This window comes from Crotalus tigris, unplaced genomic scaffold, assembly GCF_016545835.1.
Source record: "Crotalus tigris isolate CLP2741 ecotype Arizona unplaced genomic scaffold, ASM1654583v1 scf7180000018945.517086, whole genome shotgun sequence".
Classification (NCBI taxonomy): Eukaryota; Metazoa; Chordata; class Lepidosauria; order Squamata; family Viperidae; genus Crotalus; species Crotalus tigris.
Genome location: NW_024097289.1, coordinates 260740 through 280598, shown reverse-complemented (window position 1 = coordinate 280598; position 19859 = coordinate 260740). Strand labels below are relative to the sequence as shown.

At 38.3% G+C, this 19859-nt stretch overlaps 1 protein-coding gene across 4 annotated transcripts in view; it reads left to right on the top strand.

The window, feature by feature from the left end:
* ZBED1 (zinc finger BED-type containing 1) overlaps positions 1 to 19859 on the top strand; it is a 304298-nt gene that overhangs the window by 33741 nt on the left and 250698 nt on the right. For 3 of the 4 annotated variants that reach the window (XM_039357784.1, XM_039357785.1, XM_039357787.1), the window contains exon 2: positions 5336 to 5443. The exons of the other annotated variant lie outside the window; for it this stretch is intronic. In XM_039357784.1, the coding sequence (XP_039213718.1) occupies positions 5336 to 5443 (108 nt within the window). The remainder of the gene's footprint in view (positions 1 to 5335; positions 5444 to 19859) is intronic. 4 annotated transcript variants of the gene reach the window in all.

Below are 19859 nucleotides of genomic sequence, written 5' to 3'. Positions count from 1 at the left end.
ATATACATGTATCTTATCTGCAGTATTGCTAGAAAAACTTTTTGAAGTAGGATAATTAATATTTTGTTTCAGGTATTATCAGAAATACTTGAATTCCAATGCTCAGTAGAATTTTTAAAAAATAAGGGATATTTATTTGTTTGTTTATTTAGCCACCCATCTCGTGGTTTGAGGTGACTCTGAGCAGTTTACCATGTGAAGCTGCTTATAGTCATTCTCCTAAAAGTGGCAGTGTCTGTTCTATGTTATCTTTGCAGTTTATGGATGGGAAACCAGAAGAGAATTTCAGGATTTTGTGCTAGATTGGAAAGTAAAGAACAAAACAAAAGAAAGAAGAAAGAAATTGTAAATGATATCCATGCATGTAATCATCAACTAGACTCAAGAGATTCTTTACTTTTTAAAATGTAAATTAGTATCTATACTCCATTATGGTATGAGGCAGTCTTGTGAGGATTGCTTATCTGTTTGTGCTCACTTTTTTTCTTAGATAATTTCCTAAAACCTTGGGTTAAACATGCTTTCTATATTTCCAAAATTTTACTTAATTGGTTAATTTGTTTTGCAGTTTTCTTTTCTGATATGTGTTGATCATTTCCTGGAATCACTTGGACAATTGAAATAGTTTATGAACTAAATAAATACATAAAATAAATATCTGGGTAGTTTAAAAATTTGAAGTTATATGCATTCTTACTAGTCTGAACTCTACAGAGTTAAAAGTGACAGAGATTATAATAATGTCTTGAAATAAGTACTGGGACCAGCCCAGAAAAGGTAGCAAAACAGGGAAATTTGCTCCCTAACTTAGCCATTCAGTTATATATAACAACTACAAATTTCATAATGTACTCTGATTAAGTGCGTATACTAACTACTGTTTTATAGTATAATTTTAGGGGTAGGAATAATTTTTTTCTGGTTGTCACAGCACTCACAGTCTACAACATACTGTACAGTAGGTGCTCTAGTTTATCCACTAAACTTTTCCACCTGTTAATATTGAACATTTATAAATTTATAAAATTAATTTTAAATTATAACTTAATTCTCTTCATATAATGAAAAAGCACATTGAAGCAAATGTAGGTGATTTATGATTATAGTAATAGTTTTGTTGTTTTTCATGGGGGTGATGACTGTACTCTATCAAATTAAATAGAACTACCAAATAATCACTCTGTAGATCAACCCTGAGCTATAAATATTTTCTTCTATTGTATGTTAACTGTATAACAGTATATTTATCTGTTTATCACTGAATTCTGTGCAAACTCCAAGTTAATCATGAAGATTATTTATTAAACACTGTAATTTATAAATGTAAAGAGTTGATTTTCTTTTTAATTTAACTATATTACTGGTGTGAAGGAATTATTTAAATAGATGGGTATTGTGCATTAAATGACGTCAATATATAATTCCCCCTTTCTTTTGCCTCCACAATGTATTCTTAAAAGCTTAAAGCTGGCAAAGGAGTGTGGAAGGTAAAGGTTTTCTCTTTAGTAAGTCATTGTGAAATTTATGAATGGGAGAAATTTTATAGTCATGCTTTTTAAAATGTATGTTAAAGAACATTGGCATAAATTATGGAACATTTTATGCAACTAGAGTGTAGAAAAGTGAGGGTGAAAAATATGGTATATGATAGAAATAAAGCTTGTATGAAAAAAATCAGTGGAATATTTAGTGATTCAATATTTTTTCTTGATTGTTTAATGAATTTAAAAATAAATGCACAGAGAATTATTTGGTGATACCAAAAATATGTTGATATGTGAATGTTCGTACATTATTACTGTATACGGTATATTGTTGGCTGACAACTTGACATACAAATTGAAGTAGAAAAGTGAGCCTGTTGCAAGGTATACTGTGACATTTTTGTTTGAAGAAACAAACTGACTGTTTCTAAGAGACTGATTCTCCCTGTGAAATCTAGTGTTCTATATGTAAGAGAAGCTAATATATGAAGGGACAGAGAATGAGTGCAGTAGAAGAGGAAAACCAAGAAAATAATGGCAGGATGGAGTTAATGAATTAGTTAAAGGGTGTGAATTGAAAACAATAAAGGCTCAGCAAATCTGTTGACCCATACAGATCATGTGGCTCAGATTCTAACAGAAGGGAGTATGTTATTGTTTAGTTGTTGATAACAGTACTCCAAATCATCATCTAACCAGTCTGTTGGCCATCATAAGCCAGTTATAAACCACCCAAATGAGAAATTGGTCAGCTGGCTCTTCCAAAAGGAAAATTCTATGGTTCAGGAACAGGCCAAAATCTAAGCTACTCCTCCAACATTTTACTGAAACCCATGTATATCCATGTGGTAAACTCTAAATAGTCTGTGAGACAAACTGGCTGTCTTTGTTGACCAGCATGGAAGCACACTAGTCTAATAATCTGTACCCAATATCCTTCCAAAAGAGAAAATTTATGAACCTGGCTCCATGTTCATTTAACTTCTGCATTTTTTTAATACACAATAAAGAAAGGAATACCATACCATACCAGTACGGACAATGCCACCATTCTTTCCGCTTCCCCATTCAGTATGAAGTAATCCATTTGGGTTGTATTTTTGCTACATGGAGTTTTAAACTTATCATTAACTGAGAAACCTTTAGGTATTCTTAAGATGTTTCTTTTCCACTCTTGGAAATTGACAACATTACTATTACATAAATTGAAAGACAAAAAGGACAACTATGAAAAGTAAAAAGGTACACATAACTAAGGCAGAATATCATAAAATAACTTGAGCCTGCAAAGTGAGGAAGCGAGGAAAGCTAAGACTCAAAATGAACTAAGGCTTGCGACAAAAATAAAAAAAAACTTTCAATACGTAAAAAACAAGTTAAGGAAATGATTGGTCCATTAATGGGAGAAAGTGGCAAGAAGGTGACAGACAACAGGGAGAAAGCAGAACTATTTAACTTATTTTTTGCATCTGTCTTTACACAAAGGGAAGAAACAGTCCAACTTATCAAAAACACTACCGTAAAAAACAGATTAGAAATACAAAATAGACAAGAAAATGGTGAGTGAGCACTTGTCCACCCTAGATGAGTTCAGATCACCAGGACCAGAAGGATTACACCCCAAGGTTCTGAAGGAACTGGCAGATGTGTTCTCATAACCACTGAACTATATCTTTCAAAGATCCTGGAGCACTGGGGAACTACCATGGGATGCAGGCAGCACACAAAACCACGCACCCTCTGGTCTGCGGAACCGAACCCTGGTGCCCAAAAGACTTCTACCTCTGAAGTAGACCACAGACTACTACTTGATAAGATAGAAAAATGTAGGTTAGACAGCATCACCACTAAATGGATTTGTAGCTGGCTGACCGGCCATATTCAGCATGTGATCCTCAATGGAACTGCATCTACATGGAGGAAAGTGTGTAGTGGGATACCTCAGGGCTCTTTTCTGGGCCCAGTGCTCTTCAATATCTTCATCAATGATTTGGATGAGGGGATAGATGTTGAGACTCTAGAAAGAGTACAGAGAAGAGCAACAAAGATGATTAGGGACTGGAGGCTAAAACATAAGGAACAGTTGCTGGAATTGGGTATGTCTAGTTTAATGAAGAGAAAAACGAGGGGTGACATGATAGCAGTGTTCCAATATCTCGGGTTGCCACAAAGAAGAAGGGAGTCAACCTAGTCTCCAAAGCATCTGAAGGCAGGAAAAGAAGCAATGGAAGGAAACTAATCAAAGAGAGAAGCAACCTAGAAGCAAGGAGAAATTTCCTGACAGAACAATTAATCAATTGAACAACTTGCCTCCAGAGGTTCCTAGTAAGGCCACCTTTTGCAATTGACTAATGGTGAATTTGTCAATGACAGTGGTGTTCAAGTGGTGCTCCAGTTGTTTTGGGATTCCACCCAAGGCACCTATTACTATTGGTACTACCCTTGCTTGCCTTTGCCACAATCTTTCTATTTCTATTTGTAGGTCTTTGTATTTTGTTATCTTCTCCAGTTCTTTCTTGTCTATTCTGCTGTCTTCAGGCACTGCCACATCCACTATCCAGACCTTTTTGTCTTTCTTATCAACAATTGTTAAGTCCGGGGTGTTATGTTGCAGGTGCTTGTCTGTTTGAATTCTGAAGTCCCAGAGCAGTTTAACGTTATCATTTTCTATGACTTTCTCTATTTTATGATCCCACCAGTTCTTGCTTACAGGCAAATGATATTTCTTGCAGATCTTCCAATGCACCATTGTTGCTACTTTGTCATGCCGCTGCTTGTAGTCAGTCTGTGTGATCTTCTTGCAGCAGCTTACCAGGTGTTCCACCGTTTCTTTAGCTTCTTTGCATAGGTGGCACTTACTGTTTGTTGCTATCTTCTCAATTTTGACTTTGTATGCATTTGTCCTTAAGGCTTGATCTTGTGCAGCCAGAATTAGTCCCTCGGTCTCTTTCTTCAACTTTCCTGCTCTTAGCCATTGCCAAGTCTTGTTATTATCTGCTTTCCCAGCTATTTTTTAATGTTGTTGTTGTTATTGTTGTTGTTGTTATTATTATTATTATTATTATTATTATACATAAACATTATTTATGTAATGTTTATTATCATGATCTGAGATATTATCCCTGAAAGCTCAATGTTTATTAAAAACTGTATTTCACTTCAGTTATAGTTAATCCAAACTTCTGTGTATCCAATTCCATGTGTTTAGACATTTACTAATTTTTTACTGTATTAAGACTGCAAAGGTTTATATTCAAATTCAAGCTCCAAAGCTACCCAAGTCATCAATTCAGCTCACAGAATAGTCCAAAGCACATATTCCAGTAGAGAGAAGTTCCTTGCAGATGAGCTCCAGCACGAATCCGAAAGCTCAGAAGACTAAATCTCTGGTCCCGGAGACCAACCCAGATTTGATCTTGTGACATCCTGGGGCATGTATATTTGTCTTTATTAATGAAAGTGACCAATATTTTTTCTAATATAATATTTCAATGTAGTTCACTGGTTTTATTGAATGTGGCATTGCATACTAATGTCACCAGATTTAATGGTACATTACATTATATATTCCATTCTTATTTGCAGTTGCAACAGTCAATCTTTGGGCCATTTATTAAAATGTGATATAGAAACATTTCAAAAATAACAATTTTAATAATATTGATTTTTTAAAAAATTACATATTTTTCTTATGATTGTACTGCTACATAAACTGCCTTGGAAAATAGTTACAACTACAAGCATAATTGTAATTAACATGTAAAATGTTGGCCAGTGATACTTTTGTTTTGATGAATAATTTTTTTGTTACGAAACAATTCCTAACTATTTTATTTTGTCTTTTGGGACAGTTTTTCCTCTTCAGAATGGTAATTTTGCCATGGTGACTGGAGGAATTAAAGGAATTGGTTACCATACTGTGAAGAATTTGGCAAGACTTGGAATGCACATTATAATAGGTATTACTGTTGTGTTAATATCGGTTAATTGCATGTTTTTATCCTGTTTATTCAATTCCTCCAGAAATATCTGAATAACATTTTAAATCTAGTAATTGCCCTCAGAAGAAGATTGCTTTGTAATGTAGAGGCTTGAAGAAGAATATTTAACACAATTAGAAAAACATTTAACTTATGGATATTGAACAGGTTTAAGAAGGATGCAATTGGAGAAGAAATATAAATAAAGATATAAAAGAATTGTTACATACAGTTGTTTTGCTAGTGCAAAGTTCTATTTCGTAAGCAAAGAAAAATAATTGTTTGGAAAATGTAACTTTTTAAAATCAAAATAACGTATAATTTGCATTTTTGCAAGCATTTCTGAAAGTAATGATAAAATCATAAAACAAACACATTTGTTGAAATAGCACCTATTGAAAAAATGTTCCAATTGTATTATATTCATTATATTCATACAAGGCAGGAAAAAGAAATGAAATCACTACAAAATAACAGAGTGACACCTTTATTAGGATCAATCAAATAAACGCAAAAGAGTGAGTTCTGTTCTTCATCTACGAGACAATATCCTGTAAATAAATACTTACTTACTTGTGAGGTGAGCTGGATTGAGAAAAAATGACTGGCCCAAGATCACCTAGCTCAGACATGTCAAACACAAGGCCCGGGGGCTGGATGCGGCCCGCGAAGTGGTTTCATGTGGCCCACCGAGCCATCCTAGAAACAGTGAGGGAACGGCTTCCACTGTCTTGGCCCTGGCCCAGGTCGGCCAGCCGGGAGCCAATGTACAATTTTGTGGTGGCCATCTATGCTGAAACGAATTCAGTCTCCCTCTGACTTTGCCCTGGTACCCATCATGAACAACCTGGCTAAGGAGAACAAGCACAGCAGCAGCAGCCTTGAGAAGGAGGTAAGTGCAGCTGGGTGCCCCCTTGGGGAAGTGGGGCTGGGCTTGGAGCCACGGGTGCTCGAGGGCCAGGCTGAGCATTTGACCTCTGCTGCCCAGGGCTCCGGGCAGTTCGCACCACCATCTAGTCCCCCCCTGGCCTGAGAGGAATAGTGAGGCTTCTCCAGCGGACCATGCCTTAGCACCTGCCCTGGTCCCACCCCCTTCTGCCAGAGACCCTCAGATCTGTCCCACTCCTGCCCAGGCCCCCACAAGCACCATTGACGCGAACAATGTAGAGCTGGCCATGCCAACCCAGTAGGCCACACCCACTCCCCCCACACCCACCCAGTAGGCCGCACCCACCCTGGCCACACCCATCTGGCCCCCCAAGGGCAACTCGAATGCTGATGTGGCCTCAATGAAATTGAGTTTGACACCCCTGACCTAGCTGGTTTTCATGTCTAAGGCGGGACTTGAACTCATGGTCTCCTGCTTTCCAGCCTAATGGTGTCTTAACCATTAGACCAAACTACAAATATCACAACTGTTGACATCCAGCCTTCAGTCTATGAACTTCCCATCTTGTTCTTTGAGACTGATCTGAGAAAACATTTTTTCCGCTTTTTTATTTTTATTTTTACTACATAATGTTAACAAGCTGTATCATCTGATAGACAATAAATTACATTACCTATCTTCTAAAGCTTTTGTATTTAGGCCTGTAATACAGCATGTAAAATGCTGTTTTAATCCTCTTTTCCTGACCTATTGTAAATTAGCAAAACAACATTTTACCTGCTCAAAAAATCTCAAATGACTATAATTCAGTACAAAGAATATGTTAGAAAAAAGTTATACTTCTCTTTGTTGTACCATGTTTCCCCGAATATAAGCCCTAGCCTGATTTTTGGGGAGTGAGCCTAATATAAGTCCTACCCCAAAAATAAGTCTGGGGTGGGCATGACCAGCACAAGAAGTGGTGACCCACAGGGGCTGATGTGTCTGGCTGTAGCCCACTGGCCCCTTGGCACAGTGTAGGTAAGTCCGAGTGTGGAGGCAGAGGCGGGGAGAGGAGGCAGGCCAGCTGGACATGCCGTGCACTTTTCGCCCAGAGGGAGACTGGAAATTTCATCTACTTGCAAATGGGGCACATGGAAACCAAGCAATTCACTCTGTTTCCAAGTGCCCCTATTGCAAGCAGATGATGTTTCCAGCGTCCATCAGTTCTCTGGGCAAAAAGTGTTTGGGCGCCTATGGCGTCCAAACACTTTTTGCCCAGATGGAGAAATGACAGAGACTGCTTGCAAAAGGAAAGAGTGTGGCAGGTGGAGGGAGGCAGCAGGGAAGGCTGGTGCTGCCTGGTCATGGTGCAAGCCACGGGAGAGTTGGCGGAGGAGAAGGTGGAGGCAATTGCCGTCAGGCAGGTGATCTGTGTGACAAAAAAGGTGGAGGCAATTGCCGCCAGGCAGGTGATCTGTGGGACAAAGCCTCTCCAGCAGCAGATGTGGTGTTGTGCAGTGGCGTCAGAGCCTTTCACCGTCACTCACTGCTGGCTCCAAAACGACTGAGCCTCCCCCGCCCATCCTCCATAGTATGGCAATCTGGCTCAGGAGGGGAGTAAAAGGGAAGAGGCGGGCAGGCAGCCGGGTTATTGAACAAGGGGGGAGGTCGCCATGTCGGGAGTGGCCTGGCTGCGGGAACCCTGAGATAAGCAGGTGTGGAGCATGTGGGGCAGCCCCACCTCCTTCCCCACCTGCCTTGCTTGTTGCGACGGCACTGGTGTGGTGCACCATGCGGCCTGCTGTGAGTGGGCACAGAAGTGGGCCAGTGGCCATACAGGCTGCTGGACGAAGCTGTTGGTGCCACAAGTTTTTTTCTTTCCGGTCAGACTGGTTTTTTTGGTTGATACACCTTGGTATTTTGACTAGTATGCAGGCTGCCCAGGTTCGAATCCCATAAAGGGTATGATTAGCTGATGAGAGGAAAATGAGCTCAAAATGGCCATCCTAGTCTCCCATTTAACTCTTTAACTGTTTGTCAACAAAAAAGAAATTCGAATATATAAAGAGATGATATATCCATACTAGAAGGTTTCCATTGGAGAGTATAACACTTTTTTATATGTTATTAATTTATTTGTTTTATTGGCTAAGTATACCAGCCCAATAAAACTGCTTAGTTCTGCTTAATAGAAGTTGCTCAGAAAATAAAGGGATGGAATTTTAATAACAAAGTGCTTATTTAGTCATCAGCTAGGGAGCAAACTGAAAAAAGATATTCCATCAAGGTTATTCGTGGTTTTGTGCAGCTAAAATTAAAATAAAATAGGCTGTGATTGCTAATCCCTTTTATAACTCTTGAAATAAAAAAAATCCTGCTAAACTTCATTTATTGTGTGATAAGTGATCTGAAGGTATAATATTTTGCATTATTTTATAGAAAAATTATCTGTTCATCAAAAGGTTGGTACATTTATTTTTCTGTTATTGGTTTGCAAAAGGATTCTAGATAGATAATAATTTTTTATGAATCAGGATTTTCAAACCAATTTCAAGTGTGGTTTCAAGGTGGTGCCATTGCTAATTTTAATGATATTTCTCAATATTGAAGATGAAAATGTATAGACTGATTAAAAGAAAGAAATATAGTGAATTCAAACTGTGTTAGTACAGTAAATGACCACTCCTTTTTCCACACTTTGGTAGAGATTTTAGTAATTTAGTTTAAACTATGCCAATATGAAACTAAATGCACAAGAGTATTTAATGATCAATAATAATTATTAACGCACATTATGTAGTCTGAAATGACTATTAAGAGATTAAAGACTTCAATAAATAACTCACTCTGTAGACACTAATGAAAAAGATCAGATGAAAATTCCTTTCATGTACTCACTACACTATTTGGATAATAATTTTTTCCTTTGCTTAGACTGAAAAAGTGAAAAGATTTGATTTTATATCCATGACTCTTTTTAAACAGAACTGAATGGGAATGTCAATTTCCTGGATGATTTGTTTGATCTGCATCGGTTGATTATGATCAAATTGGATGTTTGTTCTGTACAACAACAAATTGAACGTTTTAAAAAAGCATATGTCTGTTTTTTTTTTTCATTTGTAGTGCAAGATAAGATAAGATAAGATAACCTTTATTGTCATTTTTTTACTGTGGGCACAATGGCACACATCAAAAATGAAATTTAGTTGCCCGCTCTCAAAGTGAAACCATACTATGTACAACCTATATATGGGGATCTACCTGTAAATAGATATAATTGAAAAATGGATCTAATATGTAAGGATCAAAAAGAAACATCCTAAGTACATTGTAACTGGTCAAAAGAGGACTATTACTGTATGAGAGACTAGCAAAATGGAAATAGGGATTCTTGCAAATTGCTTGGACAAGATTAGACTTATGGCTGCATTCTGTCCATTTACATATGACAAAATACTTTTTATTGGGGGCCTGGTATTCTGATTAGTGTATATTGTATAAAAAGAAAGCTATACTTAGATACTATCCTGATTGGTATCCTATATCCTGGATGATGCTGTATTCTAATTATGATACAAGCAGATGTTAATAGGACCAGGTGTAAGGACCTGCCTTAACTAGATCTCCCAAAAAAGCAGAACTCTTGAAGCAGGCATTGTTTCAACAGGAACTTTTATTGAGAATTAATGATAGCAGGAAGGCAAAGCAAGGTCTGAAGATTTTGCGCATGAAAGGTTACATCAAAATGCCCATTCAGATCTCCTCTTCCCAGTGTCCAACTGTCCATTTGAAATCCAGCCAATCCATAGGTACTAAATTGTTTTGAGAATCCTGTGATTAAGCACCCTTTTCAGATCCACCTGTAAAACACAAAAGAGGAAGGGGGAAGAGAAGAAAACAAACATATCAACCAGGTTTATCCAGAGCTTCATCTAGAGCTTTCCTAACAATGGGCCAGATGTTCTGCAAGTGATGCACCCATTCCTTGAGGGAAGGAATGGCAGGTTTGTTAGCAGGTAACTCAGGCATAGAAAGGAAAGTTTGTTTATTAGCCACTTGGAAAGGAGTGAAACCGTTGCTAGAGTGCACCACATTGTATAGGCCACTTCAGCAAACGGTAACAAATCAGTCCAATTATCTTGTTGATAATTAATAAAACATCTAAGGTATTGTTCTAGAACAGAGTCCATTCATTCTGTCCCCCAATTCGTTTGAGGATGATGACTAATGACAGTCCTTGATCAGAACCCAGAAGATCCAGAAAGGTTTTCCAGAACTTAGACAACCCTATCCGATATTATATGCTGAGGGGCTCCATGTAGTTGATAGATATGCTGCACAAACAATTTAGCCAAAGTGTTTGCAGTCGGGATCTTCTGACATTGAATAAAATGAACCTATTTGGAAAACAGACCCAAATTACAGTGTTTCTCGCACTTTCGGGGAGCTCCACAATAAAATCCATAGAGCTCTCCCTCCAGGGTGCTGAAGTTGCTCACCACCAGCTACAGCCCCAACGTTTTCCCTTGCCTTCATTTAGCGGCTGCACAGGTATGGCAACTAGCCACATAACTTTCAATGTCCTCCTTTAAAGAGGGCCACCAAAATTGTCTTTTAAGTAAGTGGAGGGTCTTCACAAACCCAAAGTGACCCTCTAGCTTTGAGTCATGGCACACCTGCATAATCTTTAGTCTCTGATTCACAGGCATGTATAGCTTTCTACCAACCCAGGTTAAACCATCTTGCACTGAACAAAGATTTTTATGGGCCTGAATCCACTCATCGCCCTCCAGCACTTTTTTGAACTTCCTGACCATTTCATTATCCAGAGAGCTCTTAGTCTGTGCTCTCATAGTGACTGGGGCCACCAGCTGGTGCGGGGAAAATAGAGGCTTAATCAGTCACAACTTCACAGTGTTATATTGTGGCATTCTTGACAAAGCATCAGTAAGGATTTTTTTTCCCCCTGGCAAATAGTGGATGGAGAAGTTAAATGCTCCCCAATGAACAAGCCCTCTCCCATCAGAATGGCAGGCCCAAAAATAAATACATAGGCAGAAGCAATAAATTGTAAGCAAATCCTTTTGAGGGGTCCTGACAAAATCTTAGTAACATAAATTATTGCATTGGTCATTTAATTGGTCTTTCCAAAGAAAGTACAGGAGGAATGAATGATCATTCTTATCAATGGTCTGCAGCTTCAATCCAGAAATAGGATTATGAAGAATAAAAAATGGTTTGATGGGATATTTAAAAGGTTAGTATAAGGCCTTTTTAATAAAAGAAAGGTGCAGCATTGAAGGAGTCCTGGGACAAATTAATTCAATCAGTTAGGATGAAAGATACATCCCTTTTTTGGCATATAACTAGAAGGCTGGGAAAACTACTACTCTCCAATTAACCAAATACTAACTTATGCTTGGGAGGAATAATTTAGAGCAGACATGTCAAACTCCCGACATCACGTGATGTCGCGTAACGTATCAGGACGGTTTTGCCATTGCCGGCAATGGGGTGGATGCGGCTTTCACATGACACGTCCGGCCCGTGGGCCAGCAGTTTGACACTCCTGATTTAGAGGTTTATATTTGGACCCACTTGAGATTTACGGTAAATGAGATTAATCTGGACCAAACTCCTTATTGGCCTCCTGTTACAATACAATACAAGCTATACTGGCTGTTTGAATCCCTCAAGGTTAGAAAGACTCCCGGTGTTCTCCCTAAAATAATTAAAAAGAATTCTAGTTAGTAGGCACATATATTAGGATCCCTGAGCAAAACCCATTCCTTAGTAACACTGAAGATATTACCTAGTTTGGGTAATGAAACAACTGGAAGAAAACAACCAAGCTCAGAGATCATCAAGAACTCTTCATGAAGCTTAAATATTTTTGGACACATTTTGTGAAGACAAGGGAAGGAGTTAAAGTGCTGACAAAATAGAGTCCACCAGGTTACAAAGACATAAGTGACTGAACAACAGTTACAGTCAACTAATCCATTTTAGTACATTATGCCATTTAGTAAATTTGCTTTTAATCATTTAGAACAATTTAGGTTAAAACACATTACACTGGTCTATGAGGAGAAAGCCTCGGAAATGAAAGTAGATTAATTTTACAAGAATTGAGTCACTAATAAAGGAAAATTAAATCCTGGGGAATAGAATAGAATAGAATAGAATAGAATAGAATAGAATAGAATAGAATAGAATAGAAAATAGAACAGAATAGAACAGAACAGAATAGAATAGAATAGGAAGGGACTTTGGACGTCTTCTAGTCCAGCTCAAGCGGGAGAACCTATACTATCTCAGACAAGTGACTGCCCAGTCTCTTCTTAAAAACCTCCAATGATGGAGTGCCCATGATTTCTAAGGGCAAGCTGTTCCACTGGTTAATTGTTCTCACTGTTAGGAACTTTCTCCTTAATTCTCTTTGAACAGTTTCCAACCATTGTTTCTTGTCCTGCCCTTTGGTGCTTTGGAGAATAATTTGATCCCCTCTTCTTTGTGGCAACCTCTCAAATACTGGAGTACTGCTATCGTGTCACTAGTATTTCTTCTTTAAACTAGCCAAACCCAAGTCCTGCAGCCGTTCTTCATATGTTTTAATCTCCAGGCCTTGGATCATCTTAGTTGCTCTTCTCTGAACTTTTTCCAAGGTCTCAACATCTTTTTTGTAGTATGGTGACCAAAACTGTTTGCAGTATTCTAGGTGTGGTCTCAGTAGGGTTTTATAAAGCGGTACTAATACTTTGATTCTATGCCTCTGTTTATGGAATCCAGAATTGTATTAGCTTTTTTGGCTGCTGTTGCACATTGCTGGCTCATAGTCGTGATCGTCCACTAGGACTCCAAGTCCCTCTCACAGTGTATTAATTGGCTCCAGTTTCCAGGATACAGATTCAGGTCAAAATTGCATCAAAATAATTCAAAATTACCAGGGGGATGTGCAATTATGCTCCATAACTGTTTTGCAAAATGTGATATAGCAATGAGAATAGTGCCACAGCAATCATTATAAATTTATCTTTTTATTGATACCAATAACGTAACTTTCCATTCATTTATTGATTTTTCATGTAACATTTTCATGCTTTGAAAAACTGACAAGCTCTAACATTAGATTAAATGACAAGGTTCCACTGTTGTAATCTGGAGTCCAGTAGCTCTGCCTTACTTTTAAGCACTTCCAAATCCCTGCCCAGGTCATTTAGTTCACTCTGTGAAATTAGATGTGGTTCAAGAGGAGCATATGGTGGGCTAAAGTTTGGGTCCGCTGAAATCAATGACCCTGAATCAGCTGCATCCTGTTCATCGTCTTTATCATTATCTGAAAGTAGGATTCTGGTGGATCTGGAATTGGCAAGTCCTCACCATGGGGTACAGGATGCAGTGTGGATGGAATGTTTGGATATTCCACGGTCCACTTCTTTCTTCAGATCCCTTTTGCAGTTGGGGGAACCACGCAAAAATAGCAGTTGCTGCTATGATTGGCAGGTTCCCTCCACACCATTGGAACTGCAAAAGGCACAGACTTTTTCTTCTTGTTTAGCCTATGATGCAAATAAATTGCACATGTAATGCAACAATAATGAGGGGCCCAACTCTTGTCCTGATCCCCTATTTTGCATCCAAAATATAGGTGGTATGCCTTTTGTCAATGAAACACTGGTATACCAATTGACTAATGAAACATTTCAAAGAACTTCCAGGCAGTGTTTATCCTAAAAGCCTTTATTAACAGTATAACAGATTGTTGGCACATCATGGATGGATGCCAAGATCTGAAGTATCCATCCTAGAGCAGTTATTTTTGCTAGCATTTTCCCTCCCTCTTTTGCTGTCATGAGTCACGTTCTCCAACCAGTCGGGGGGGGGCAAAGTTTCACTTCCTTCTGAAGCCCATGCGAATTGCTCTCTCTCTCCATTCTCATCTGAGTTAACTCTAAAAGTGCCAGACAGTTCTGCATATTTTGTCAAAGCAAGAATATTAAATATTAGCAGTGTTGACATCCGGCCCCCCTTACAAAAAGGATAGGTCCTGTATATGAACAAAAGCATATGTCAGGGATTATTTCTTGGTTTGTTGGGGTGTTTCACATGAAACCTTTTGACGAGTCTGTCAGCTTTCACCTCACTGAATTTCACCCAGGTGGCTTCCGACAACGGGTATCGCTTCCATTGTACCAGGTACTGCAATTTCCCTTTAAAAATTCTAGAGTCAAGAATACATTTCACTTCATAGTGGGTCTGTCCCACAACTATGAGGGGCCCGGGTGCCTTCTTACGGGGAGATCTTAAAGTGGAGCCCCGATAAAGTTTAAACAAGCTGCAGTGGAAGACTGGGTGAATTCTCTGTAAAAGTCTAGGGAGTTTTAATTCTATGATGACGAATTGATGATCCTTACTATGGGGAAATTTTGGTCCCAATTTCTTGCTGGGCAATTTGAGGCATAAATATTTAGTTAACAGATAAACCTTTTCCCCAACTTGGAGCCCTCTTTCAACCTGCTTTTTATAGGTTTCAAAAGTCTTTTTTAAAGCAGTTTTTGTGTTTCTCCAAACTTCTTCCCATCCCCACACACATTGGTCAAGTGTCTGGGAAGCGGAGGGCACCTGAGGGTATTCAGGTATTGGGCTGAACTCTTTTCCTGTGGCTACTCTGAAAGGTGTGTAGCCGGTGCTGCTGTACACAGAATTATTGTACGCTACCTCCGCGAAAGGGAGAAGGTCAGTCCAGTTCTTCTGTTGGTAAGAAACGTAGCATCTAAGATATTGCTCCACCATTTTTTTAGCAGATTCTGCAGCCCCATTGGTGGCTGGATGAAAAGCAGATGATAAACCTTGAGATGATCCAATTAATTTAAGAAAATTCAAAAACTTTGCTGTGAACTGCACCCCCGTCCAAAATTATTCACTTAGGGGCGCCATGCAGCCGGTAGATATGTTTCAGGAACAATTTGGTCAGTCGTTGGGCAGATGGGAGTCCTTTGCAGGCGATGAAATGAGCTTGCTTCGAGAACAGGTCTATCATAGTCCAGATGACAGTATTTCCTCTACTTTTAGGTAGGTCTACTATAAAGTCCATAGCTATTTCTTCCCTGTGTTGAGAGGGGTCTGCCACCAGCTGCAGTAACCCGGGGTTTTTCCCTGGGATTCTTTTCATTGTGGCACATACAGTACAACTTTTTACATAGTTTTCCACATCCCGTTTCAGCCCCGGCCACCAAAATTGCCAGTGGGTGAGGTGTAGGGTTTTCAAATATCCAAAGTGTCCAGCTTGTTTTATATCATGGCTGTGTTTGATAGCATTAAGATGGAGGGCTTTGGCAAATATAGTTTCCCCCCTTTGTAAGCCAAGCTGTGATGACCCAGGGCCCTGAATGGAGGCAAAGCAATCAGTTGGCCAGAGCAATAGTCTTTTTAATCACTGCCAATGTTCACTCAACAACCCTCACATATGCTGGCGCGAGTTCAAACAAAACAGGGAAGTTTACACTGTTCTTAAAGCAAGACAGATAACAAGCAAACGTATAATCCTTTTAACTCCCAGCTTGCCTGTGAACTGCACACTGCAGACTGCAAGGAGAGATCAGCAGGAAGCAAACTGGTCCAGAATACAAAGTGTCCAGGTTACAAGAGCACACTATCTCAAGATTTCACGTTTGTTCCCAGCAAATGCCCCACCCCACAGCATCTTCTTAAATTCTACTCCCCAGGTGTGCCTTGTGGAGTGGGGTGGGACGCTCTCCTCCCAAGCAAGTGAGCCTGCCTCCGTTGTTCCCCCCTCCTCTCTGCTCTCCTTGCTCTAGGATCAGGTGGGGAGGGGCCTTGCTCCTCGCCTGAACTCTGCCTTCCCTATTCCAAACCTGAAGGGTCCTGGCCTGCCTCAGCCTGCTCCTCCCCACAGTCCTCCGAAGCCACAGACACTCCCTCCTGGGCCTCAACAGGGAACTCCATGTCTTCCTCAGAGTCAGGCTCGAACGGCGGCATGACACTAGCCATCCCTGCACGTTAGGGAGGTTTGATTATCTTTGAACCATTGATTGGTGAGGAGCTCTCATTTTATTTTCTTTACCCCAGGGTCATCAGGATTGGGGACCCTGCGAGGCAGAAGTTGAGTAGCAGTTTGTGGATTGGGGATAATTGCCTCGTTAGCCTCCTGTTCACTTTTGTATTGGGGTAACCGGGATAGCGCATCAGCTAGGAAGTTTTTTCTTCCTGGTATGTATTTTAGAGTGGAGTTGAAGCGGTTAAAGTACTGTGCCCATCGCATTTGCTTTGGGGACAATTTGCAGGGAGTTTTCAGTGCTTCTAGATTTTTGTGATCTGTCCATACTTCAAATGGCACCTTGCTCCCTTCTAGATAGTGTCACCAGTTTAATAGTGCCCACGTGATTGCGAAGGCCTCTTTCTCCCAGATTGCCCATCTCCGCTTGCTTTCAGTAAACTTCTTAGAGGTGTAGGCGCAGGGTTGCAGGACCCCACTTTTGTTCTTTTGCAGTAATACAGCTCCAACTGCCACATCACTGGCATCGGCTTGAATCACAAAGGGCTCCCCTGGGCAGGGGTGCTTTAGGACCGGTTCAGCAGCAAATAGTCTCTTTAAATTCTCAAAAGCTGTTTGACAGCCCATCGTCCATGCTAGTGGTTGGCCCGGTCATGGCTTCCCTCCTCCTTTTCCTGTTTTGAGTAGTTCTATAAGGGGTAGGGCAATCTTGGCAAAAGAGGGGATGAATTGACGATAAAAGTTGGCAAACCCCAGAAAGCTCTGGAGCTGTTTGCGAGTTTTGGGGGGCTGCCATTTGATTATAGCTTTCACCTTGGCTGGATCCATTTCAATACCCTTGTTGGAAATTCTTTTTTTTTAACAATATTTTATTGAGTTTATATACATAAGGAAAAAATAGGAACAATACAGGTATGGTAAGGAAAAGGAATGGGGGGAAGGGAATAGGGGATTTAGGATAAAATAAGGATAGGTACAATCTCATATTTTAACAAACAAGCTGCTGTCTGGATCATAATAATGAGTAAATATCATACTCAACCATTTTTAAAATAAGCTTAACTATAACCATATTACAAACAATTAATAAACAAATAAGTTCATCTATTAAATAAACACAAATAATAAAATCTCAAAAAATCCTGACTATCAACATTTACAGATAAAAATCACTAAATCACTAAAAATAACAATGTCATCAACCTATTAATTAGAACTTGATTAAAAATCAATCATCTCTTCTGAAATATTAAGTCCTTTTCAGGTTCTAACGTGTCTCTAACCATTGATAAAATTTTTCCCAAGTTATAAAATAAACAGTCATTTTTTTCTTTCATCTCCAATGTTAATCTATCAATTTCTGCACACTCTTTTAAGATTTTAGTAATTATAGTCTGGTCAGATGGTAGATTCTCATTTTTCCAAAATTGGGCAAATACTATCCTCGTGGCTGTTAAAACATGCAGTATCAAATAGTCATTCTCTTTACCATAATTAGGTCTTAATATTCATAACAAAAACAATTCCGGTTTAAATTCTATCTGTATTTTCATCATCTTTTCCAACCATCTATGAATCTTAGACCAGTATTTCCTAGCATAACCACCAGGCATGGTAATAAGTGCCTGGCTGTTATTTACATTTCCAGCAAGTATCTGAAACATTTTTCAACATTTTCGCTAAGCAAACTGGTGTCATATGCCATCTGTAAAACATCTTGTATAAGTTTTCTTTATATGCTGCTGCTTTTGTAAGCTTAATATTTTTATCCCAAAGTTTTTGCCAGTCTTCCAAATCTATAGAATATCCAAAGTTCTTTGCCCATACTATCATTGTTTTTTTCACTTGTTCTTCTTCCATCTTCCAGTTTAAAAGAAATTTATAGAGTTTCTTAGTTAAATTCTCATCTGTTTTTAACAAAATTTTATCTAGTGGAGTCTGTTCTTTATAAAATCCTGTTGATTTTATATCTTTTTCGTATCTTGTTTGAATTTGCAAATAGGACCACAATGTCAGGTCAATACCTTGTTGTTGAAGAGTTTGCCTGTCCTTAAGTTTTCGCTCTTTGTCCAAAATATCTTTTTTTTTTAATTAAAAGTTTTTAAAATTTTACAGTAAAAACCCTTTCCCCAATCCCTCCCAACCCTCCCCAAAACCCTCCCCCATGCTTCCCAGAGCTGAATACAGGCTTAACTAGAACTTAAAAGAAAAAAAAAATTTAAACCCAAGTAAACCTTAAACCAATATCATTACACTCAATAAACAGATTATGAGATACTTTAACTCCATTGTATATAAAAAACAGAAAGGAAAATAAAATTAAAAAAAAGATAAAAAAGGAAAAGAAAAATTAAAGAATAATAATAATTACACTTCTACTTTGTCCAAAATATCTTTATAACTAACCAGTTTGTCATAGTTAATCAGATTTGGATAAGCAAATGCTTCCATTGTTGAAAGCCACTCAGGTATTTTCATATATATTTTATGTTTGATTGTCTCCCATTCTGAAAGTAGTACGTTTCTTATCGCATGGTTTTGAAAGTATTTATGTGCTTTAGTTTTCTCATACCATATAAAAGCATGCCAAGCTAATTGAAGATCTAAATAAAACAATCTTTTATTTCTCAATACAGCCCATTCTTTAAGCCAAAGCAAAATAGCTGCTTGATAATAAAGTCTCCAATCTGGAATTCCAAAGCCCCCTCTATCCTTAGATTCTTGTAACAATTTACATTTGATTCTTGCTTTCTTTCTTTGCCATATAAATATTAAAATCATTTCATTTAGATCATCAAAAAAAATTCTTAGTAAGTTTAATAGGAACTGTTTGAAATAAAACAATTAGCTTTGGTAAAATGTTCATCTTAACCATCGCTATTCTTCCTAGGAATGATAATTGAAGATTTTCCCATCTTTTCAAGTCTATTTTTATTTGTTTCATTAATCTCTCATAATTATCTTCTTTTAATGTGGTATATTTTGCAGTTAAATAAATGCCCAAATATTTGACTTTTTTAACTATTTGAAGGTTTGTCATTTTAACAAGTTTAATTTTCTGTTTATCTGTTATGTTTTTTGTTAATACTTTAGTCTTTTCCCTATTTATTTTCAGTCCAGCCACTTCTCCAAATTTCTCGATTTTCTGCAAGAGTTTATCAGCTGTTTCCAATGGTTCCTCTAAAATAAAAACCAAGTCATCCGCAAAGGCCTGTAGTTTATATTTCTGGTCTTTAATCTCCAAATCTTTAATTTCTGTATCTTGTGTAATATTCCTTGCCAGTACCTCTAATGTAAGAATAAATAACAGGGGAGACAGTGGACATCCCTGTCTAATGCCTTTTTTGATCTCAAATCCATCTGTATAATCTCCATTTAAAAGTATTCTTGCTGTTTGTTTCTTATAAATTGCTTGAATTGCTTTGTTAAAATTTTCACCAAAGTCCATTCTTGAAGTTGTTGAAGCATAAATTGCCAATTTAAGTTATCAAAGGTTTTTTGTGCAT